The following is a 27044-nucleotide window of genomic DNA, read 5'->3' as shown; positions in this document are numbered from 1 at the left end:
TGTCCTCACATATTTATACGAACTTTTTAGTTAATTAGTAAAATATGAAACAAAATACAAGTTTTTTTGAGATTAATTTTGGAAGGAATGTAATATAACTTCATACAGAAATTTTTTTATAAAATATAAAGATCCGTACTTCTTTGGGGATCTTAGAGAAATAAAAAAGTAATATAACCTTATCACCTTTTCAGTTCAAAAAGGAACAGAGAGGCAAATAATCCTATACCTCGAAAATGATATTCAAGTATTTTTGTTTTATTTCCTTGTAGCACGCACAAATTATTGTCGAGAAAATTTACACGATTGTTCATTGTGAAAAAATACTACTACACAATTTGTGGCCGTCCCCAATTTAGCAACAATCTTCCGCGAAACTTTCTTCGAAAATTAATTTTCAGGCACAAAAATAAATACTTATTGCTTTGTATTTCGAATATCTCACTAGTTAAAAGCAAAAACCTCTGCTTGCGCGCGCAATCTTAAGCGATGTATATAACCGATGACGAAGAATTATAGTGTCCCACAATCAGCGATCGAACAAGAAAGCAGAACGCTGCCGTAAGTCCGGTCGGTAGTTAAGGAAAGTTTTTTCAGTTTTCGAAAATGGCCTGCTTGAGACACATGGTATTCGCGGCGGCGGCGGCTGTCCTGTTGGTTCACGTGTTTGGGGCGGCTACCATGGTCAAGGTAAGTCGAATTTTTCATTTGGCATGCGAAGTGGTCGAGTTTTACGCTAAAAAAGTTTCACTAATCTGCATATTCGGCGCGACAAAAAGTGTAGGAAGGCAATTTTTTATATTAAAGAATTTCTAGAGCAGGCATATTTTTTATAGCTCATTTTTTCGAATTTCGTAAATTCATGGTCTAAAAGTGTCTAATATTTAGCGATTATAAAGTTCTACAACCAAAATTAATAATTTTTCGAAGAATGTAACATATTAATTTATCTAAAAAGGATGCTGTATTGGAGTAATATACATTCATATATTACTGAGTATAGTAATAGTAAAACAATTTTTAATGACAAAAATGATAAACTGATAAAAGTAATAACGCATGTTTTAAGAATTATGACATCAACTTACGTACTTAATTTACTAAACTTTCCAAAGTATTAAATATTTCTCTATTACTCTCATTATTTAGCCATTATTATATACAGGGTGAGTTTTTTCGATGATTAGTGTAGGGATCTGGAAAAGTAGCAGAGATATAAAAAAGCTTAAATGAGGAAAGGTATGCAGTTTTATGATCCTTAGTAAATGTTACTTTTATTATAGTTAAAAACGGCTGCAGTTCTCCCATTTTTCAAAATAACTGTACCAAATATTATATCGTTGAAAAGCATAAAAAATACATTTTTTTCTAGCTCATATGGTTTACATTTAAAAAACTTGAAATTTATCTTATAATTTGAAAACGAAAGTGCACACGAACAAATTGATCACACTGTCTTATTAACACTGCAAAAATCTGAAACTTTGTAATTTAATTTTTTTTTTGTAAAATAAATATCAACGGAGCTACACGCACCTGAAGGAATTGACCTAATTCGAATTTTTCAAAATATCTAGTCGGCCAGTTTTTTCAAAAAATAGAAGTAACATTTAATAAGGATCATAAAACTGCACATATTTCCTCATTTAAACTTTTTGTATCTCTGCTACTTTCCCAGATTCCTACACTAAACATCGAAAAAAACTCACCCTGTATTAAACAAGAAGTTACATACCTTAGATATTTTTTAATCTTTTGCTTATGTGGGTAGAAATTTTGAATACAATTCTGGCACAAAGTTATTTTTAATAAATAAAAAACGGTTATATTTCTAGCTCTTTAAACTTTGTTACAAATAAAACATATTTCAATAGGAATCGTCATAATCTAGTTTTTTTAGTTTTCCAAAGAAGTTTATACAAATTCAAATTTTTAAATTTTTATATTCAGGGTGTTAGATTTAACATTAGTCCCGGGAGTTTGTCAGTGATTTTGAAAATAAATAAAGTTTTTCATATAATCATTTATAAACTATTTTTTATATTCTCCCAAGTACCTACTAGTAGCAAATAAACTTAACATTATTTTCCTAAAAATTAATTCAAATAAGAAATTAGTTTGACTCATTCCATCAAAATTGCGATTTAAAGCAAAATAAAAAGCGAATTTTCTGTGAAACTGTGACAGATCAAAAATATCAAGAGACTTTTTCGCTCAAAACAGAAAGGTTTATTTAAAAATTTGAAACATTTTTACTTAATACAGGGCCCTACTATTTCTTTTGATTAAATTAATTAAAACTATATTGCCCACACTTCCGCTACAGGTTATTTAGAGAATTCAATATTATCGCACAGGAGAGAGCAACCTGTCCAATTATGACATTTACCTAAATTTCAACATCTCCATTAGTCTGGAAAATACAAAAAAATAGTAGAATTTTTTTAATATTCGTAAGACCCGTAATTATATTAAAAAGAACTATGTTAAATCTTTACTGTGTACTACATTTAATTGGATCAAATTATTATGGACACTTTTTAATTGTTTTCTTTTGTGTAAAAAAATGTCGAAAATGGCTATCAGGTACTTCAAAAATCGAATGATTTTTGTTTATAATATCAGTGAACATCTGTCAATATAATTAAGTGAAAGCTGTTTTACATTGACAATTTTATTGATCAATTAATTCATGAAGTCGCTTTATCAAGAAATTGGACAAGTGTAATGCACCAAATCAGCTGTCAAATAACTTTATCAATTTATTCATCAAGTTCTTGACGAATTAGAGCATGTTCTAATTTTCGTCAATTTCTTCGTGAAGTTCGGAAGTACCAACCCAACAGATTTCCAGCCTCAAATCAGATGAGGTTATGTTATTAGAATATGTAAATAATTGTGTGGCGTCGTGCTAGTTTTGCATTGTTTTTAATGATTTTTGAAATTTATTTGCTTCTTTGATTCATTGGTAGAACTGATTGATACGTCAAAAAACTTGACAAAGTCTGTAGCAGTGTAAAACCACTGTTTACCAATAAATTCGTGAATTAATTGATGAAGAACTTCGTCAATTTATTGATGAATAAATTGTCAATGTAAAACAGCTATGATAAACTAATGTCTAATTCGTTTTTTGGAAACACTATTAATAAATGTGATCAAACTGTTTGGCATGTAAATAAATTAATCTAACATGTCACATATTAGTTGGAAATTAATTGTTGGTTTGCTATAAAAGCGTGTATTTACAAACGAATAATACGAAGTACGCACTATCTCCTTTTACTTCACGTTTTTAGAATAAGTAGTAGTAGTAAATTAATAACCTAATCCTTTAATTTGCTAATAATGCCAACTAACATTAGAAAAGTACAGGTATTGCTATTTCCTAACGTTAAAAAACCAAAAACTAACTGGGGTGACTCTGTACTTTATACAGGGCGGAAAAATACCTAGAGTCAGCTCTGATATATCAATATAAATATTTATGTATGCAATAATTGTTTGGTATTTCAATAGATTTTAGCAAAAACAGTACGCAATGCGCAAAAATCTCTTATTAACCAAGTACTAAACATAATACGAAATTACTATTCAAATATTTTAGTCGTATAAATAAGCAATTATTTCCTGTTATGTGTATTTAAATTTGAAATTTTGTTATTGAACGAGATGACGCAAAATGAAAACGAAACATGATTGTCCATTTACAATATAAGAACCTACTTTTAATATACTTCATACATTTTTGATACAGAATATTTATAATACTACTTCTGTTAAGTTAGTGACGCACAAGAACGATCAAATACAAAGTTTCAAGTACAGACTCTGTTGAAAACTGCACAGTTGTTTTTTGCTTAGTTTTTTTGCAGTAATAACACAGGAATAATATGCTTGTTGCACAGTTTTATCGTTTAAGTGTTTATATGACATGTAGATACACTGTCCAGACTTTCCAATTTACAAAATTGTTACAAACTGAAAAACTGCTAATTTTACAGTATATACCTAGTATTGTATAAACCGGAAATTACAGTTAAAACTGCTGTTCTACCTCGTCCATCGGCTATTCTGAGAAGGTATGCTCTGTCGAATAAAACAACACAGTCCTGTAAGTAAAAAATACACAGTCCCTGTGCAGTTGTAATAAACTAACACAGTAGATGAAAGTCTTATCAGGATTAATCTACTCGTGAATCTAAATCATCTGTCAACAAAAATCGTGGTATGTGATATTCTGGTTTTCAAAATTCCAGCAGGCTTGTGCCGTATAAAGTACAACTTATTTTTGTGATTTGTCAATATTTCAACATACGATAAAATGCACGCACGACGGCGACGGGGCAAGTTCACGGCAAATAATAAGTGGTAAGCACGTGAAATGTATCTGTTTGTTTTAGAACTTATTTGAAAATAATTGTTGTTTATTGACGGAGAAAATTTCAAGCACACAATGAATTGGTAAATAAATAACAAATCCGTCGTTTAATCTGGTAAATTATACAGGGTGATTCACAACTTATCCAAAAAATTTGGGAATAGATGCGGCATGAGAAATTGAGTCAATATTGTAAAAAAAAATTTATAAAATCCTTATAGTTTCTGAGAAAAAAATTATTGAAGTTATAGCACATTAAACCACTACATAGCTGGACAACTGTAGTCTCTAGCGTCATTCGCAATACGCGTGGAGAGCCATATGACTCCTAATACTGAAATCCGTCGTTGCGGTAGTTTTTACCTGTTATCTGTGGTATTTACATCAGTTTTTTAGTAGTTAGTGTCAAAAATGGCTTGCGTGTATATCAACTCAGAGTTGATGGATATCGTTTTAATTTATGGAGAAGCAAGACAACATTTGTATTATAGTGTAGTATTTGTGTTATGGTGAAGCAAGACATCATTTGTGTTAGTTCGTAGAAAGTCGGACCCAAATGTGTACACGTGAGTGGATAAAATTTTGAACAATTGCTGTTGCAGCATCGGGTATGTCAAATGATTTTATTATTTAAAAACAAATTAATTTTATTAATAATTAATAAAGGCAAAAGCATTTGAATTTGCCGATATAAAATAGGTGCGATAAAATTCTATTTACATATTTCTTTCCTTACGAAAGTTTTTGTCCGTTTTTATCACGCCGCCATACCGGTCGCATTGTACGAGGTCAGGTTTTACAGTGGACCAGTTTCCAGTGCCGTGCAGATGTGTATTTTTAAATCAATTTCGAACTAACCTTTTTGATTTTTTCTTTACAAAATTGTATTTGTAAGGGTCCCCTGTACATCCAGAATATTTTTTTTAATAAGTTCTGAATCACCCTGTATTTAAATCTGGTCAAGAAACCCTGTCTATGAATAAATTACGTGATTTAAATAAAAAAATCGGGTTCTATTATCTTCTGACGTTAAAATTAGGTTAAAAATTTGGTTGAAAATGTACAAATGTTTAATGTTTTCACAACAATAAAGTATCCGCACAATTAATAATATTGAAAACATTGTTTACAATGAAAAATTGGGTACAAAATGTAAATTTTCATTGACCACTAGTATTATATGTAGTAGGTTATTTTTTTTTTCTTCATTTGTTTTAGAAAAACTGCTTTTTTTAAAAGTAAAAGCTACCAAATATAATTAAGACAATGTGTTATTTTGAATTTTTGTTCGAGATCCTGCTGCCGCATATTGTATTAATTTTAATATCATCTAAGTATGTAAAATTAAATACATAAAAATTAATTAATTTTTATCCCAATTTCATTGCTAAAAGATGTAAAGCGAAAACTAAGAAAAATGTGTTTCGTAGTAATAAACGTCAAATTTTCAATAAATATCTATCACAACAGTGTACTAGATAGTCCAAATTATACATTTGTTTTTTGTAAAGAGGTTTCCTTATTATCTGCAGTTGTTTATTTGTGACATAGTTTTCGATTTTCTCTTTATTACGACAGTTTTCTCACACTGTAAGAAAAATAGGACTTATATTCACTTAATAATGTGTTATTTTCTGTCCACCCGATTGAGTAAAATTTTCCTCTATCACTATGAGTGGGTACAACTATAATTTTATGAGTGAAACTGCGAATTTAGATTAAATATTATCAAAAATGTGTAAAATTAACAAAATGCCCAATATTGACTGAAAATGTGCTCAATTCACTCAGCTTTCACTCATTGTCAGACGGATTTATGTATTTACAGTGCAAATTTTAGTTTCTCCATTTTTTTATGCAGTTTGCTGCGATATATTTTTCGATTTTTTGAAGCTGATTAAAATTTTCTTACAAATTATGTATATTTGACGATATTTATACAGGGTGAGATATAAGGAGAAGAAAACATTTAATGTCGGAAAAAGAGTGTAAAAACCTTTGCCTTTTCTAAATTTCCCAATTGTACCATTATCGGTCATAAGTAAGTTTAAGTCCTAACTCTGTAACCCGTCGTTTTCGAACAACAATTTTTATCGGATTTTGACGTCCTCTAGTGGTTAAACATGCAATTTTGGAAATAGGTCAATTAGGCTCAATCCACTTATTTTGAGTCATGAAGTCTGTGATCTTCGTTCTACACGTAATTTTCGGACACCCTGTACAAAAGAAATTTTCAATTTATTTTTTTGTAGTTCAATAATGTTTTACTCATAGGTCCAAAATTTCAGAAAAAAAAAATTGACTCCGGAAATAACCAGAAAACATTAAAAAAACGGAATTCTTTTACTTCAACTATAAAAACCCTAATAACATCGAAATTAAATTAAATGATAAAATTACTGATATCTTGAATGTTGGTTAAAGTCTACAGGGTCGGAAAGTCCCCATGGTTCATCGGCCGTTACGTGAGAGCGATAAAGAAAGTCATAGAAATCCGTGCGATAGAGAAAGATGGCTATAATGAAAGCGTCTAATAGTCACCGCCCATTTCGCCCTTCCACAAATAAGATCCACTTATATGGCTTTCTTTATCGCTCTCACGTAACGGCCGATGAACCATGGGGACTTTCCGACCCTGTATAATGGAAAGGGTTCTTAATAGTGGAACGATTTTAATGTAAATAATATATTAGAAAAAATTGCCTTAATAAAAAGTCATCAAATCATTTCCAGAAGCTGCTAAAGAATCTGAATATGTACCAGATTAACTAAGAACAAGTATCAAATGAATCCTGATCCTGAATATAAAAATTTTATAAAAATTTAATTTTAGTTATAAGCAAAATAACAAAATATACCATGAGAAATTTTTAAATAAATACTATTTCTCAATTTTTAAATTTTCAGAAAAGAAAACGGAAAAAATATTTTTTTTTTCCAGTTTTTTAGCTCATTTCCCAATTCTTAAATCTCTAGTTTTGATGCGACTAAGTGTACCAAGAATTACGTCTGATATATTAACAAAGAAAATGCATTTCTCACTACATTGTATCATAAAACAGTTACAAATAATATAGAAAAATAAAAATGTTAAATTTTATGAAAATATGAAGTATCTTATTCAATTGTTTTTATTTATCTTTTACAAAATGTCCTTCTTTAGTTTCTGTTCCCTTAAGATGTGAATTTCTTGAACTTATTCTACGTTTAACATTTGTTGTTAATCCAATATATTGTGCAAAAAATTGGTGAAAAAACTGCCACAGTTCGCAATTTTTGTGTGCACTTTTTTACTCGTTGCAAGCAATAAATTGGATAAACAGCAAACGTACCTGATAGTATAACTGGTACCTATACTATAACCAATTTTTTAAATATTTAAAATAAAAACAAGTATCAAAATAGTTGAATGTAACTAAAATTGGTATTATTACAAATATTAAAAGTCACCAAAATTGGTAAATATTTTTGAACCAGTATCCAATTTCTTGGCCAAAATATTGCAGACAGCACATTTACCGCAACATGTAGGTACTACATGTAGCAATATAACTTAGCCAAAGTCTTGACCAATTTATTAAGTCAAAAATTGCGTAATAGTTTGTACATCAATTAACGTAAACTAAATAATTGTCAGTTGTCGCCGTTAACCGACAACAAAACGCCCTTGTATAAAAACAAACGGTACAAAGTATAACATTTCCACTGATGCCGATGCGCAATAATGAATGATTTATTATCGGGTTTGTTTTTAAAAGTATTGATAAAAGTGTCAACATTCTCTGTTCTCGGAACGGGGCCGATAAATGTTTGAATGAAGCCCGCTCATTGATTTAACCGATTCTTGAATGAAGTCCACCTTTGCGCCAAGGTCGCCGCTACTAACTTACTACGCCGCAAGGCGGGAATTTACCTTCGGCGAATAGTGTTACGCATTCGTGCATTGTCATCGATGTCACAGGGGTTACCGTCCCAATTTCGTAATGGCATTCGAAATATTGACGTAAATTAAAAATGTGCCAGTTGGCGTTGAAAACGCGTCTCCATAACTATAGGCTCGCTTACGTTGACCAATTTTTAGCTGAATACATTTATTAGGTCAATAAATTTGTCAAAATGTATACAGGGTGCTTCAGTTCGAGTGAATCAAAGTTTAAACGACAAATAGAACTCAATAAATAATTTAAAATTGCCTAGCAGTGGTCTAAGTCTCATCGTTCTCACTGTTCAGGCTGGTCCATTTTCGATGGGATTTCAGGGTATCTCAGAAACTACTAAAGATATGATAAATCTGACACCACGTTCTCGAGCTCGATTTTCATGGCAAACTCGACTGTCAAATCAGAAATTTGCTATCTTCATTTGTTTCTGAGTTACAGGGCGTTTCTCGTTATTGTGACACTTTTGAACATGTCTGTATCTCAGCTGTTAAATAAGTTAGTTAAAGTGAAAACTGCTCAAGACTAATTCTTTGGCGTAGAATTGAATGCCGGTATTAGATTTTTAGTAGATCTTAAGATTCCGGAGTTATGACCCAAAGTTATAATTTTTTAAATGGAAATCGTAGCTGGTTATGACCTAAAAAAATGGAGATTTTTTTTTGCTTTTCAGCAATATACCACATGCTATAGTTATTTTTCCAAACACAGAAGATACGGGGTGTTTTATATATAAATTCGATCCATTTTTACATTTTAATATGGCTAGCTATGAAAATACATACAAAATTATAATTCTTACTTTTACAAAAATCATATCTGTTGTAAAAATGTGACGTTTATTTTAAATATATATTACAGATTAGAAAAGACAGAGTTTTCAAATTTTTATTCCACTTCAACTGAAGTTACAATATTAAACGTAAATTAAACAATAGTAAGTACCTACATCAATAAAAACTTTAAAAAATGATAGCTAAATGTTTAAATTGCCGTCCCTCAATTGTAACACATTTCACACATCTTCTGACAACGCTTCAGGTAGCATTCATTAAATGTATAATTATATAATTATACAGTAATTATAAATATATAATTTTAAATATAATGTCTTTTAGAAAACCTGAAAGGAAAAAGTCCAACGGACTCAAATCAGGTAACCTAGCTGGCCATCTGATCGGTCCGTTTGTTCCTATCCACCTATCTCCTAAAATTTCGTTAGTATTATATTATCACACGAGTATATGTTGTGCATTTAAAATAAATGTCATATTTTTACAACAGATACGACTTTTGTAAAAGTAAGAATTATAGTTTTATCTGTATTTTCATAGCCGGTCATATTAAAAAGGAAAAAAAATATAATTTATATATAAAACACCCCATATCTCCCGTGTTATACGTGTTATATTATAACACGTGATATATTGCTGAAAAGCGGAAAAAAATCTCTATTTTTTTAGGCCATGGTCAGCTACGATTTCCATTTAAAGAAATTTAACTTTGGGTCATAACTCCGAAATCGTAAGACCTACTAAAAATCTAATACCGGCATTCAATTTTACGCCAAAGAATTAGTCTTGAGCAGTTTTCACTTTAACTCTAACTTATTTAACAGCAAAAGTGTCACAATAACGAGAAACGCCCTGTAACTCAGAAACAAATGAAGATAGCAAATTTCCGATCTGACAGTCGAGTTTGCCATGAAAATCGAACTCGAGAACGTGGTGTCAGATTTATCATATCTTTAGTAGTATCTGAAATACCCTGAATTCCCATCGAAAATGGACCAGCCTGTACAGGGCCGTATTGGTCGGTTTTTAAAATCATATTATTTATAAAATCTTTGGTATGCTTATAAAAAATTGATTCAAATTAGGCGTGGTTTTAACATTTACACATGTGCATAATTTACTTTAAAATTTACAAATTTTTATGGCTCAGTGGCGTAGGAATGAGGAGTAAAGCAGGATTTTTTTACCCCAACTTCTACGCCAATGACCTAATAATCATTTGGATTTCATTTTTAGATTCCGTGGACAATTTTACGTGAAAAAGGTATACTGTATCGTTTTACCAAAAATCTCAGTTGAATGGAGACCAATATTTATCTATTTTTTTACAAACACTAATACTTCAAATCTTAAAATAAAATGGCAGTATGATATTTTAGAGATGCCATTGAATATGCTGTCCACCGCACTGTAGCGCAACAAAAAAATGAGCTCATAGGGGGAATTCACCACATTACGAATGCAATAAATAATACACGAGAGTACAAAAGATTATATTTAGAATTTACCTGCCGTTTCGCCGATGTAAAGACATATTATTTAATATTGTTTTGAATGAAGTTAATGCATGACATTATAATAATATTAATTTAAAATTTATTTCCTATCCTTAAGAAACTAAATTTCTTATCAGAAGAACGGTCTCCCATTCAACTGAGATTTTCGGTAAAACGATACACTATACCGATTTTTAACAAGTATACCTTTTTTACATAGAATTGTCCATGGAATCTAAAAATAAATCCCAAATGATTATGAGGTCATTGGCGTAGAAGTTGAGGTAAAAAACTTTACTACCCATTCCTACGTCACTGACCTACAAAAATTTGTAAATTTTACGGGAAATTATGCACATGTGTAAATGTTAACACCACACCAAATTTAAATCAATTTGTTATAAGCATACCAAAGATTTAATAAATAATATGATTTTAAAAACCGGCCCTGTACAGTGAGAACGGTGAGACTTACACCCTTCCTTTATAAGGCAAATCTGAATTATTTATTGAGTTCTATTTGTGGTTAAAGTTTGATTCACTCGAATTGAATCACCCTGTATAGGTATGGTGTAGCCTATTAAAATAACATCATGCTAGTAAATTTCTTGGCGCAATAAATTGGCCAAGAAATTGGAGAACAGAATCTAATTTGTGGGCCCACTTTGGTGGTGTTTTAGTTACATACTGTACGTCTTTATAACTTTTATTTATTTTATTATTTTACCATATGAACAAAATAGCAATTAAACAAACTTTTGCGCCAAAAGAAGTATGGATTATTTTATGAGACTCTGATTGCCTAGCTAAAAATATCGCACTGAAAAAACAAACAAATGAAAAATACACATTATTAAATTACGCACTTCAGATAATTTTTAAAACTAGGAATGACGTTTATTTTTCACACACCTTCAATAGTTTAAAATTTGTTTGCTGTTTTTTGTTATTACTTATTTCCTTTAATATTTGCAAACAAGAATCCAAGTTAACTCAGAAATTTGATTTTTCACCGTTTAATAAAATAATAGCGGAATCGTTAATTTTGCTTAACGGTAATATTTTTCTCTATAAAATGTTGACTGAATTAAACGACTGTTTTCCCAAGGGTGTTCCCAATTTTTTTATTTCACAAATTCCTGCTTTTTATGGACATCTTGTTAATCTGTGTTAATAAGTCGCTTGGGGAACATTTTTGTTCACAAGGTGTGAAATTTAAAATTAAAAAAAATTGCATTTCTGGTATAACCAAATTTTAAAATAAAAGCCAACTAAAAAACAAGCTCAAAAAAATCTTTTTTAAATTCACTTGGTCTTGATATTCAGATTTCATTTCCTATATCGTTCGATTCCAAAGCAACATACGGAACATAGCCTTAGTCATTCTGAACATATTGATTCTTTAACATCTTCTTCTAATAGCGAAAAAGCTTTGTAATTTCTAGGTATTGTTTTTTATGTACATAATAACTTTGTTCCTAGATCAATCCAAAACAGTTTCCATTAGTTAAACGCATGCACATTCATATGTAATGCTTACATAATGTTCAAAATTCATTGAATCCAATCAAATGCGATTGGAACAAAGCTAAAAACATATTGATATTAGCATATAAAATACAAGGTTTTAGAAGTTTGACTGCCTTAATTTTAACAGACGATCATATACATTAAAATAAACAAAAAAACTTATATGTCATGGGTCCTAAACTCAACCATTTCCGAGAAGAAAATTATTAAATCTTCAACTTGATGTACAAAAGTTCGATTAATTAAGGAATATTGACATAACTGCGTGCATAGAATACCATAAAATACAATGTTTATCACTTTTTTGAACTTCTTTATGCTTAATTCTAAAAAATAATTAGTGTTGTAATTAATTTAAAATTCGATAAAATTCATATCGAGCAATGTGACAACGGCGCGGCGGTTTATTAACACGAGGTCCAGCAATACGCAATTCAGTTAGTATCTGGAATTGGACCGTGTCTGAGTGTTTTTTGCGTACCACTATTTCCTTTTCTTGAGGTGTTTTCCAGCGACTGCCCGAAAATTGAATTCGAAAGTGTCGTGCGTGCATCGAAAATGATGGTGGACATTTTAAGCATATGTTGTTGTTTGTTTTGTACTTGTGCGTTTAAAAATTACTGAATTTTGCTCTTTGGTAAGTCCCTAAATTATTTTTAATACGTATGATTATTTGCGATTGGACAAAATGGGGCGCTGCACGACGGATGAACGATTGAATATTGTGAAAATTAATTACAAGTACGGAGAGTGTGTAACTGAGACTGTGCGCAAATTACGTGGAATTTTTCGAAGAAGGAACGCCCCGAATGAAACAACTGTGAAAAGATTCATTGCTGAATTTGAACAAACAGTATCGGTTGTGAAATAAAAAATCAGGCTGGCCTTATACTGATCGTTCATCCGAAAATAGTGATATTGTGGCATAAATTCCCATAAACTCAGCGTGCCGTCACTGCAATAATTTCAAAAACACATTGCAGTAATTTTAACAAAATATCTGCATCTGCATCCATTCATTTAAGATTCTGATAACCCAGGATTGAAACCAGACCACTATTTAACCGCGCTGGACATTCGTTGATTGGATGTCGGAGAATCAAGTAAAATTAAGCGAATGGTGATTTTGTTGAGAAAATCATTTTTAACGACGCATTTAGTGGATACGTGGACAAGCAAAATTGTCGAATTTGGGGCTGAAACAATCTTTAGGTCATTCAAGAACGACCACTGTGTACCCAAAGAGTGACAGTATGGTGTGAATTTTGTACTGGTGGTGTAATTGGTCTGTTTTTTTTTTAATGAGGCTGGAAACGCAGTGACTCAATGGAGAACGATATGGAGAGATGATATTGAACTTTTAACGGACGACTCATCTCACGTAACAGTGAAGTGACTTGGCCACCAAAATCATGCGATCTTATGCCATGCGACTTTTTCACTGTGGGGATTCGTAAAGTTTATTCTGCTCAAATCAATACCATTCCTGAATTAAAGGCAGAAATTGGGAGAGTTGTCAACGAAATTAAGCCGATATCCTCTTTTATATTTAATGGAAATGCGCACCCCTTAAAAACACGTAAAAACTTTGATAACTTAATCATCACCATTTTCATCATATAAATCCGTTTCTTTTGGGACATCCTTTACTTTATGCGACTTGAAAGTAGGCAAAATACATTTTGAAAATCAACCCCTGACTGATCTTTGCAGTGCAGGAGTATATTCAATATATTTTTTTAATTTACGATGTGGCAAGATACCTAAAAAAATGTACTTGTGTAAGCTAATTTTACATTAATGTACTTTGATACATTTGAAACGTCCCCATTACAACAATCGTTTTATTTAATCATTTAAATATAAAACATCTCGGAAGACAGGATGTCCTCTTCGTTATATATGTCAATTAATGTAATTTATTGTAAACTAATGTTATTCATGACTTTTGTGGGGCCTGGGGTCTGCGGAGCACAGTTGTAACAAGTTCGGATAATTCTGGATCACCCATGTACTACTAACCGCAATACGTTGGAATGTACTGAAAAAAAATGTAGACTGAACTAGTTAAGGTCGTCTCTTAAATTATTAGCTTGCAGATTTGTTGAGTAAGGCAAAACTCATCTACATTGTCTACACGAGAAAAAGTGTTTTTGTATAGTTAACAATATCATTTTCTATTTTAAAATTTTGAAATTTTGAAATTTTTATTAATACGAACGATAAAATAATTTAAGCGTAGGACCATCACAGGGAATTGAGTTTAAGAAGTATTCAAGAATTCTTTGTATCAGGAAATAACTTGTTCAAAACACAGATACATGTGAAATTATCTAAAATAAATTTACAATAGAAAATATCGACCCCTAGGGGTCTACTCAGAACTGCAAGGGGTCCACGAGAGCGACAAGCGACAACAAAAATTGGGGGTGCATAAGATGTAAATGGGGGTCCACTAGGTTGAATACCATTTAAGCAAGTCGTGACCGAAATTTATCTTGCCATAAATGGAATAATTAACATAACACAGATACTTGTACTTACATAATACTTTCTCATAAAAGACATACAGGGTCGGAAAGTCCCCATGGTTCATCGGCCGTTACGTGAGAGCGATATGGTAGGTCATAGAAATCCGTGCGATAGAGAAGGGTGGCTATAATGAAGGCGTCTCATAGTCACCACCTGTTTCGCCCTTCCACAAATAAGATCCACTTCCACTTGTAATTCAGCGACCGGTGGTCATCTTTGTTTTCGTCGTTTGGCATTTCTTTAATAGATGTCATTTCTTCTAGAATTTCGACTTCGGTATTCCGATATGTTAATACCATCCGTTAACAGAGGGCAGCACAACGCGTAACAAAGAAACCTTTTTACAGTGGCTAGTAGATACCTCTGTTTGTAAATCTAGTGACCTTGTTTCCCCTACAGAGAAGTTATTCAAATTGAGTATAGTGCCCAGCTGCATTTAAAGTTCATTTAGTTGTTATTTAAGTATACTTTTTAAAATGACTTAAAAATCCCAAGAAATAAAGCAAAATTCCCTATTTCCCCAATTCCAAAAAAAAAACTGTAGATCTGGAATCACTCTTTCTAGGGCTGCGCCTCACCTTAGACAAATTGTGCTGTCCTCTGTTAACGGATTGTATTAACATATCGGAATACGAAGTCGGAATTGTATAAGTAGTGACATCTATTACAGAAAAGGCAAACGACGAAAACAAAGTTGACCACCGGTCGCTGAATTACAAGTGGAAGTGGATCTTATTTGTGGAAGGGCAAAACGGGCGGTGACTATAAGACGCCTTCATTATAGCCATCCTTCTCTATCGCATGGATTTCTATGACTTACTTTATCGCTCTCACGTAACGGCCGATGAACCATGGGGAATTTCCGACCCTGTATAAATTACATACGAAGTAAAAATGTTTACGAAACATGATGAAAATTTAGAGCTAGATTTGAGGAAACTTTATGACTTCATGCTTTAATCATGGGAAAATTCGAACGTAATTTCTTTGAATTTTAATTAATGCTAATTGTTGGAATATTATCATGAGTTTAATCAACCTATTTCGTTTTACTTGTAAAATTATTGTTATGCTTTTGTTATTGAAATTTAAGTTATTATTTTTCTATATATCAAACTGTTTAAGAATTATTATAAATTTCGTAATAAACAATAAATTAATCAACTCAACTACATATTAAAAGTATATTTCATAAAATTGTGAGTATTCGCTTTGTGGTCGCAACACTTGTAACTTGTAAAAACTTGCACTGTGTCAGAAACACATTTGAAGTTGATGAATTTGTAACAATTCAATATTAGAAATGCAGCGGTCTACCAAAAACAGAGCAAAATTGTAACGTGGTCTACAAAACAAAAAAGTTTGGGGACCTCTGAGTTAAAGCAATATCGTCAGGAATCTTGTCTGTGAAGTTAGAGATTAGATTTTTGATATCAAAGAACATATTTTGATTTCATTTGATAGGATTTTTAGGAAAAAAAGTACCAGAACTTATAATAAAATATATGTTTAAAAAAACTTAACTAATGATGAAGATTTTTACTGCTTAAAACTGTATGTAAAAAAATAGAATAAAGTTAAGTACATTAAGAAATATAACTGAATTCGATTTCTATATTTTCTATTAGTCTTTTAATTTTGAGACAGGATTAAAAAGGAAATCAATCATGCTTTGGACGATTTCTTTTATTTTTAAAACTCCTTTGAGCGACTCATATGATTTTCTTTACTCTCTTTTTAAGTTTATATTTTTACATTATTGCTACCATTTGTCAGAAAAAAATTAAATTCGCAAATTTTAAAACTGTTATAAATTAATTGATACATAATATCTAACTTTTCAGAAAATGTAACATGACATATGCAATCTGCGAAATAAAAAAGATTAAGAAATTGGCACTTCCTTGCTACTTGTGATATTCTCACTTTTCAGTCGAAGTTTACAATTGACAGAGACCATTGAAAATTGACACAATTGTTGCTAAAATGGGGATAGGCACAAATTATCTAAAAATTTCCAAATAACACACTCATTTAAATAAAACATATATACTCACTCTTATAATTTTGTCAGTTCTTTTTATACAGAGAGTTTTTTCGCAATAACGGTGTATATTATACCAACATATATTTGCATAAATAAAATATTTAATGTTTAATTTTAAAATAAAAGTTGTAATATGTTAACTAATTTAATGTAATAAGATGTATTGTATGCTTTAAAAACACTTTAATCCTTACATATAAGCTCAACATATTCTTTAGGCTCATAAATTTGTATTGTTGGAAATTTTATGTAGACTCAAGAGCAGCCAAAGATATGTAAAATTAATTTATTACTATTTCAGTAAATATTTTATATTAGTCGGATTCTTGTAAGTGTTTTCCCAATGATGTCTAAATATTAAACTACGATAGGTTTATTTTACACAAATATTAGTGAAAAATTTGACACAAGTTGTGTTTTTAACTTGTATTTTAGAAACAATTGTGTGAATTTTAATTTCCATTATAATTATTTCTGTGTATACGTTTAAAATAAAATTTTTTATTAATGAATAAAAGACTAATAATTGTCGTTTCAGAAATATACACAGTGTAAGAACAACATTGGAAACAACTTTCAGGGCTAATATCTCTCGACAAATAAACAAAGAACGACCAATAATGACAATTTCTGAGTGCTCTAGATTCTCCAAACATTAGACTTGATATATATATATATAGCTTTTAAGAAATTACTCAAGAATAATTAAAGATATAGACTACAAATTTGGTATGGTCCAATTTCCCCACAGTACATTGTAAAATTTAATCAAAAACTAATCGGTGTCTTGAAATCAGTAGGAATACGAGGGGTTGCAATTGTTAAAAAAAATATTTGACATCGCAGAGAATCTTTTTTTCAAAAGTCATCTCCCAATAAAGCTTTTTGCCTATTGATTTGAGAGATTCAGTCCACTCACCTTTCATTATAATAAAAGCAAATTTATCCAAAATTTTTCTGATTTGCTGCTAAAAACGCTTCTAACTTTGTCATAGCTTTTAAATTTTTAATCATAAATGGTGTATTCTACGAAAAAAAATCAAGAGAGACAAGTTTTATTGACAAATAATTTTTCAAATACACGCTGTTACAAATTCGCTTCTCACTACAGGGATCTCGGAAACGGTAAGAGATACGAACTAGCTTAAATGGGGGCAAAGTTGCATAATCAGGGGACCAACATTATGCTTCTAAAAAATCAGGACTAACATGATTGAAATATTTGAAAAAAAAAACGAAATTTTGGAAATCCGTTTATATTTCATTTCATTTCAGCCTTGTTTGAATAAAATATGTCGATTTGGCAGAAAAATTTTTTCTTGTTCTTATGTTTAAAAAGTCCTGTTTACTTTGTACCGCAGCTTGCAATGAAATATAGACAGGATTGTTATATAGATAAATGTTGTGCAGATGGCTAATTGAGTAACTGGAAATCTATGAAAAAAAAAATACAAAAAAATAACGCCGTTATCAACATAACGATACAGACTCCATTACAATTCCGCTTCTTATCGTCATCTTCTTCGAGTAATCACAGAGGGCAAATCCCAACAAATCATTGTGCATGAACCCGATAACCGCAAATCAATATTATTGGCGGAAGCACTGATATTGGAGCATATTTTTCTTAGTTTAGTAAACTGAGGAAGGCATTCCATTGGACGAGGAGCGATTGTTTATTTCTGTTTTTTATTTACAGAGGTCGGAGACATCAAATCAAGAAGCTGAATCCTGCTCTGGAAGAACGCCTTGTGGGTGGGCTATCTACAACAGGACGACGCGATACATCGAGTATTTTATGAAGAACAGGTTGGTATTGTCCAGGGATTGATTTATTTTGAAAATAAAGTAAAAAATGAGTCGCGATTATTAATTTTTTTGATGCCCGGTCAATTTTTGGATATTAATTTGACGAAAGCTTCTATTCAGTTTTCCATACAGGGTGATCCAGGGCTAGAACAGTGATCATTGTTTCGTTTAAAAGTTCTAGGTTCTAGGTTATTAAAACTTCTGGTGTTTTTTAATTAAAATCGCCGTTCCCTAAAAAGAGTGTTTTCTATAAGGACAAAAGATTATAAGCATTTAATAACTAAACTATTTAGGGTTTAAAAAATGACAATAACTTTATTTTATGACACCTGGCTATTTTCAAGGATAACGGACAAACAAAAAGAGACAAAAACAGGCTGGCACAGTCTTTTTAAATTTGACTGAACTTGCGTGAGGATTGTATTCGTTTTCCTTATTTTTTATTTTAATGTGACTAATTGTAGAAGTTTACGAAGAAATTCCAACATTTTCAACAATCTTTTTAAGTACCAAATCATCACCTTTTGGCAATACAAATACTAAGAATACCTAAGCTGAACATTATAGTCTCCAACAAAATGCATCGTTCTTATTTATAGCTCCGTTTAAAATTTATAGCTTTGAAATTCATTGATTTTTCTGCATTTTACGCCACTAGTACAGTCATCTTTATATCTAGTAACCCACATAGGCCATCTGACTCGAAGTTGGTATACACTATAAGGATGGCGAAAACAATAAAAACCATCAAACATTTAATTTTCTACACCTCAAAAAATTTCTCTTGTCAATTTGTCTTAAAATTGCTAGATTTGTTGTATAATATAATCATCATACCTTGTATAATACAGGGTAGCCCATCGAAAACGTACCGCAAGGCATTACAGTGTAGTAATGAATTTTTCGGCAAAATCCAAAAACAGGTCAAATTTGTTTCTGAGGGGGACAACTTTTATCTCAAAGAGCCTACCAAAATCTTCAACCCCCCTAAGTGGGAGTACTATCCCCTAAATTTTTTTAAATAGGAATGGGCTCAAGTGTTCATTAGAAAGGGCTTTTAATTCTCTATACATCGATTCTTACTTTTTGAAAATCGATTCATTATTTTAGAAAATATACAGCTTTGAAAATACGAACAATATTTTTTACGAGTAATTCGAAAATCGATTTAATTTTACTTCAAAACTTACGGTATTAGTCAAGTAAATGCTGAAAATGTTGTCCGCCAACTTGCATACAATAATACAGGTTGTCTTCAAACCGTTGTCGAACATTCTGGAGCACTTGCGGTGTTACTTCGCGACATACATTAATGATTCGTCCTCGCAGATCTTCCAAGGTATCAGGTGGAGTGCTGTAAACTTTGCTTTTAATGTGCCCCCAGAGAAAGAAATCTAAAGGATTTAAGTCGGGTGACCGAGGGGGCCACTCAATTGCACCTCTTCGTCCTATCCAGCGTCCTGGAAACGTCTCATTTAGGTAATTGCGCACATTGAGCGAGTAATGTGGAGGAGCTCCGTCTTGCTGGAAAATCAGTTCGTGTTCATTGTAAGCAGGGTCGTCCTCTATGATATTTGTTAGAGCTGGGTCGATGACATTTTGTAGTAAATCCAAGTACATATCGCCTGTCAAATTTCCAGGAAGGAAAAAAGGACCTACAATGGAATTTCCAAAAATACCTGCCCATACATTCAACTTCTGGGGGTGTTGGGAGTGTGTCTCATGGAAAATCCTTGGATTGGTATCAGCCCAGTAACGACAATTATGGCGATTCACTAAACCATTCAAGAAGAACGTACACTCGTCCGAAAAACACACATTAAAGAGGAAATTATCGTTTATCGCTCGTTCAGTCATTATTTCGCAAAATTGCAAACGACGATCAAAATCGTCTTCATTTAGCTCTTGCACTAGCCGAATCTTATAAGGATGGAATTTGTATTTTTTTAATATTCGTTGGACACTTGTACGACTCACTCCTGTCGCAGTAGCCAATTGCATTGTACTCAGCGTACTATCCATTGCCACTTGCCCCAATACCGCTATTTCCGTAGGTTCATTTAGTACCGGATTTTCAACCTGCCTCTTTTTGTTATGAACGGAGCCAGTTTCGCGAAATTTGGCCACCAATTCGCGAACAATTTTTCCAGACGCATGTTTCTCAGGATGCCGTTGGTTGAACAGTTCGGCGACCCGATTTCCGCATTCATTGTTTTTGAAAAAAAGCTCAATAATTTCTACTCTTTCTGGAATTGAGTACACCATAATTAATCAATTTAAAAGACTCGGCAGTATTGGTACTCTTCAACTACAAGTCACAAGACAGTTATCTAGCAACTTCTTGTGGCCTATCTAAATACGAAACAAAAAGCGGACAATTTTTTGCTCACCAAAATCAGGCTAAAGAATTCGCAAATCAGAAAAAAAAAAAGAATTCTTTTGAAGGAATTTACCAAGCTAATACCGTAAGTTTTGAAGTAAAATTAAATCGATTTTCGCATTTCTCGTCAAAAATATTGTTCGTATTTTCAAAGCTGCATATTTTCTAAAATAATGGATCGATTTTCAAAAAGTAAGAATCGATGTATAGAGAATTAAAAGCCCTTTCTAATGACCCCCCACTTGACCCCCATTCCCATTTAAAAAAATTTGGGGGATGGCACCCCCACTTAGGGGGTTGAAGATTTTGCTATGCTTTTTGCGCCAAAAGTTGTCCCCCTCAGAAGCAAACTTTACCTGTTTTTGGATTTTGCCGAAAAATTCTTTACTACACTGTAATGCCTTGCGGTACGTTTTCGATGGGCTACCCTGTATTATACAAGGTATGATGATTATATAATACAGAGTATTCTATAAACTATATGACAAACTTTGACAGATGGTAGCTACATTAATTTCAAACATTGTAAATAAACATAGGTCCGATTTGTTTTTGTTTAGAAATTATGCATTCAAAAAAAAATATAATTTCATATTTCAATCAAAGTAACCTGATTAATAAAAATGATGGTTGCCATAATTATTTGTGTCATTTTGTTTATTCACTTGACACATAGCTATGAAGTGTTAAATAAAAAAATGCGTTTACTTACAACTGAAGAGTATGCAGATATTGTTTTTGTGTCTATTGATTTGAGAGACAAAATGAAGAAGATATAATAGATGCTGTCATTGACAACTATTCAATTAGTCTTCGGGGTACAGCAAGTAATCCTTCATTTATCACTGAATTTTGTATGGCATGTTTTGAGCAGAGAAATGTTACATGCGTATCATCGCCAAAATATACAAGCGTTACATGCTGTAGATGTTACAACTCAGCGATTACAGTATTGTCGCTGGTTACTTCAACATTCCTGTACAAAATGCTAGATTCCTGTCGCTTGTCATGTGGTCTGATGAAGGGTGTTTTAATGTGGACGGCATAAATAATAATCATAATGCACATATTACAAAATCCGCATGCAATTAGATCAAGATGATTTCAGCAACGTTTCAATGTCAACATTTGGAGAAGCATCTTCAACAATGATTTACTGCCTGTACATGTTTTAAATGCATAGAACTTTCTTGGAAAACAACCTTTTTGATTTCATTGATGACGTAGGGCTTAATATTGTTCCAAAATATGTGGTATCATCACGATAGTGCACCACCACATAGAGGGAGACAAGTAACTGCTTGGTTAAATGATCATATCCCGAATAAATTGATAGGCTAACAAGGTGCAAGAGCAATGCCACCTCGTCCCCCAGATCTAAATCCTTTGAACTGTTATTTATGGGGACATCTGAAGCAGCTTGTCGACCATGTTGAAATCACTACCCGTCAGCAGTTACTTGAGAGAGAATTTAAAACATTTCAAACCAGATAAGAAATGATCCAAATCTCATTCATAGAGTGACGGAATCTTTAGTTCGCCGATGTGAGGCTTTCATTCGAGCCGAGGGTGGACATTTTAAACAATTTTTATAGTCTTAAGATTTATTAATTTGGTTAATAAAGGTTAATAAACTTTAAACACAAATAATAATTATTGTTATAGCAACCATCATTTTTACTTAATTTATCAAGCTACTTTGATTGAGACATGAAATAGTATTTTTTTAAATGCTTGTAACTTCTAAACAAAAACAAATCGGACCTACGTTCGTATAAGAAAAAATCTTTGAAATTAACCCAGCACAGTTTGTCATAGACCTTGTAGAACACTCTGTACATCATATCGGTCCTTTTCTCGCGTAATGGCATAACTGAATATTAAAATAAAAGGATGTTTTATTAAAAAAATACAAAGTCTTTATTTTGACACTTTTGTGATAATCATGTGTTTGGCCTAATATAAAATTCCGACGCTTCAGAAAAATAAGTACTACTTTCATGTTTAACAATTTTTTCTGTCTGAAAATAGCAGTTGTATATAGTTTTTTCACCACATTTGGGGCATAGGTACCTACGAAAAATACAGGGTGATTTTGAATAGAGTAGCACAAACGCTACCAGTGCATCTAGAAGAAAAAATAAGGCGAATGAACTAAATATACCTTAGACAAAAGTTGCATTCCTGAGGAATTACAGGGTCTTGAATGTTGTAGAGCCAACCAATATTTACTGCAATTTATCTTGAACGATGTGGCGTAAATAATTTATATTTGGTACAGACATTTGTCCAGTGTGGGCACATACTTTCTATTAATATTGTTTAAATATATCCACCAGAGGCGCTGCTGTCGACTACATGCAACATATTACTCCAAAGAATTTTTCACCCTGTATGAAAATACATATCTTATTTACATTTTCGGACGTAACAACTAAAAACAAACATTTTTTCTCTCTTGCATTTTTTCGATAAACGCGATAGTTTTTTTAGATAATTTACGAAAAACAAACTTCGGAAATTTTACAGCGCCAATGGTTGCAGTCAGGTTGCAGTAATACAAAAACATCAACACACCACTCATTAATAGCTAAAGGAAAACGCTTTTCTGGTAAAGTAATTTTAATAAATTTATTTTGAAGGAACAGTAAGTATTCGTTATGTAACAAATCAAGTTATTTTAAGTGTCTAATTTAAATAATAAATTTTAATTTAAAACTACCTACTGTAATCTCGAATGTAATACTAAGGAACATAACGTTATTTTAAAGTAAAAAGTTTCTAAAGAATATTTTCAAAGTAGTTCCCATTTTTCTGTAAACACAATCTAACACGACGATTAAAATTATGACGTACTCTTGCAAATATTTCTGGGTTGTTACGAATATCGTCAGCTGCGAGAAAGATTTTTTGACGCAATTCTTCAACAGTATTAACAGGAGTAGCATAAACAAGACTTTTCAGTTGTCCCCATAAGAAATAATCAAGTGGGGTAATGTCCGGTGAACGGGCAGGCCAACTAACGGGTGCATCGACACCACGACCTATCCAACGTCCCGGAAAATTTAAATTCAACCATTGCCTGACAGCTAAGGTACTATGTGCCGGAGCCCCGTCATGCATGTACCACATGACTTGTCGTACACCTAGTGGTATATCCTCCAATAGTATTGGGAGATTTTCATTTAAAAATCGAATATATTCAAGAGCTGTCAGTCGATAGGGAAGAATAAATGGACCTATTAGAGCATCTCCAACAATTCCTGACCATACATTTACACTAAAATTGTGCTGAAATCTTGATGGACGTATTTCATGAGGGTTTTCATCAAACCATATATGACTCTGTTACGATGGTTAACTAAGCCATATCTTTGAAAACATGGTGAACAAAATATGAGATAAAAAATTTAAGTCGTGTCTGGACATGTTAAGGTACCACTGGCAAAAAACAATCCTTGCAGGTAAATCATTTGCAGTTAATTCTTGAACCGGCTGGTGGTGAAAAGGGCGTAAAAGGTTATCGGGAATCAAGTTCCAAACAAGGCTTTGCGAAACGTTGTACAATTTTTGTGACATTCAAAAAATACTTGGAGCATATCAACATACTCATTGTTAGTAAAGTTTGCCATAATTAAACAACTATTATTTGAAACCGTTGATGACACTGACATATCAACACAAAAATAGCAAATTGTTTACTCAGCAAATTTGTTTCCGATTTACCAGGAGCAACTATGATGTTGGCGAAGTATTCCCATACTTATCAATTTAAGCAGGAAATCCTCAAACAAATCGTGTTAGATTGTGTTCAAAGGAAAGTGGGAACTACTTTCAAAATATTCTTTATAAAATTTTTACTTTAAAATAACGTTATGTTGTAGTATTACATTCGAGATTACAGTAGGCAGTATTAAATTAGATATTATTACTTAAATTAGACACTTAAAATAATTTTATTTGTTACATAAAGAATACTCCCAAATAAATTTATTAAAATTACTTTACGAGAAAGGCGTTTTTTTTTGCTATTACAGAATGGTGTGTTGATGTGTTTGTTACTGCAACCATTGGCGCTGTGAAATTTCCGAAGTTTGTTTTTCGTAAATTATTTAAAAAAAACTATCGCGTTTATCGAAAAAATGCAAGAGAGAAAAAATGTTTGTTTTTAGTTGTTACGTCCGAAAATATGAGAATAAGATATGTATTTTCATACAGGGTGAAAAATTCTTTGGAGTAATATGTTGCATGTAGTCGACAGCAGCGCCTCTGGTGGATATATTTAAACAATATTAATAGAAAGTATCTGTAAGCATGGACAAATGTCTGTACCAAATATAAATGATTTACGCCACATCGTTCAAGATAAATTGAAGTAAATATTGGTTGGCTCTACAACATTCAAGACCCTGTAATGCCTCAGGAGTGCAACTTTTGTCTAAGGTATATTTAGTTCATTAGCCTTATTTTTTCATCTAGATGCACTAGTAGCGTTTGTGCTACTCTATTCAAAATCACCCTGTATAAAAACACGTTATAAATCAAGCATTACAGAGTGAGCCAATAGTTGTTTTTCTTCAGGTGCTTTTGTGACAACGAAAAGAAGTGCCTGAGAGACGACGACGACATCTCCATAGCGGCCTACGTGTACCGTTGCAAAGTGGAGGTACTTCAGGAGGGGAGCAAGTCATGATTTTCGAATTCCCCGATAAAAGCATAGGGAAAATTTTCTCAAAATTAACCTAAACGAAATATTTACAAACACACACACACATCCAATTTAGTTCCTAGACTTTATTTTTTGTAGATTTAATAGATCCTGAAGTAGATGCATCTCGACTGATCAGTGTTAATGTAGGATTTTTATACAAGTATTTTATGTATGTTAAGACAGCTTATATGATGACCTCGACACATCAGCTTTGTAAACTGTATAATCGTAACAGAAAATTAAAATGTTAGGTAGATGTAATATATTGGTTACAGCTTTATAATATGAATCTATGTATCAACTAAGAAAAAGAAATTAATAAATTAAACTCAGCAGACAACCAATTTTTTTGTAAGATATTAGGTAGATATGTATGGTATCAACAACGATGTTTACAACAAATACATTAATTTCTGTTAGAAAAAATATTTATTATATGTGTTTTTGTAATACAATCGTGCAATTGCAATTTGTTCTGTTTTATTTATTTTTCTTAGGTGCATATAAGTTTGTTTTGTAAGATCACTTGTTCTGTTTTTAATTATATAGTTCATGTTCTGTGCTTTTTAAACATTCTTTTATAAAATGATGTGTTCTGGTCTTTAATGAGTGTATATTTTAGTACTTACCTTAACTTATTATTGAATGTATCATTATCAGAGTAGATTATACGGGGGGAATTGGTTGCTAAACTACTTCTCTCAGTTTATTTGGTAGTATTTAGTATTATTTTAGATTAGTTGAAATTAATATGTCATCATGATTCACGTGTCATACTCACTTATTGTAGCTACATCTTACTTTCTAGTACAGTACAAGAAAATGTCATTATCTTTAGATATTTTCTGTAATACATGTTTACAGTTTCTACAATGGACCTTTCAATGGATTTTTATTGTGCATTAAATAAATAATTTCTGAACAGATTTTTACTTACCTTTCGATTATTGTCCCTGTGTTGTATTTGCTTAGTTATCGATACGACTACAAATTTGATATTCGATAAAATGGCGAATGCGCTGGTGAAAACTATTTTAAAAATTTACTAATTTTTTATCCCACTAATGCCTAATTTTGGACTTATTTAAGCTATCCTGATACCTACATTTTAATAATAACATTCTTGGTCAGATTTATTAACCATATGATTTCGATGTTAAAAAACATTTTGTTTTTATTTTTTTTGTGATTTAATGTACCTACAAGCTCGTTGAAATATTGAACTTAAAGAAAAACTGCAACCACTAGCGTTTTCAGTAGGCCCAACCATGTTTTCCTCTAGATTTTGAGCACTACTATATTTTTAGAACTATTTTTTGGAATAATTCAAATACACTTTGTTGTTTAGCAATAATATCCTCCACCCTTTGATCTCTCTAAATATCGCTACAGAATCCTCAAATCAAAATGAAACAATTTGGATCAA

At 31.8% G+C, this 27044-nt stretch overlaps 1 protein-coding gene across 1 annotated transcript; it reads left to right on the top strand.

The window, feature by feature from the left end:
- Nucleotides 1-509: 509 nt before the first annotated feature.
- LOC108910492 lies at nt 510-26544 on the top strand. The gene is made up of 3 exons (XM_018715099.1): nt 510-690; nt 18418-18527; nt 25489-26544. The coding sequence occupies exons 1-3, from the start codon at nt 607-609 to the stop codon at nt 25598-25600; spliced, it is 306 nt and encodes a 101-aa protein (XP_018570615.1). The 5' UTR covers nt 510-606; the 3' UTR covers nt 25601-26544.
- Nucleotides 26545-27044: the final 500 nt, after the last annotated feature.

Source organism: Anoplophora glabripennis, unplaced genomic scaffold (assembly GCF_000390285.2).
Source record: "Anoplophora glabripennis isolate ALB-LARVAE unplaced genomic scaffold, Agla_2.0 scaffold376, whole genome shotgun sequence".
In the NCBI taxonomy this organism is placed as follows: domain Eukaryota; kingdom Metazoa; phylum Arthropoda; class Insecta; order Coleoptera; family Cerambycidae; genus Anoplophora; species Anoplophora glabripennis.
This window is presented reverse-complemented; position numbering and strand designations above follow the sequence as displayed.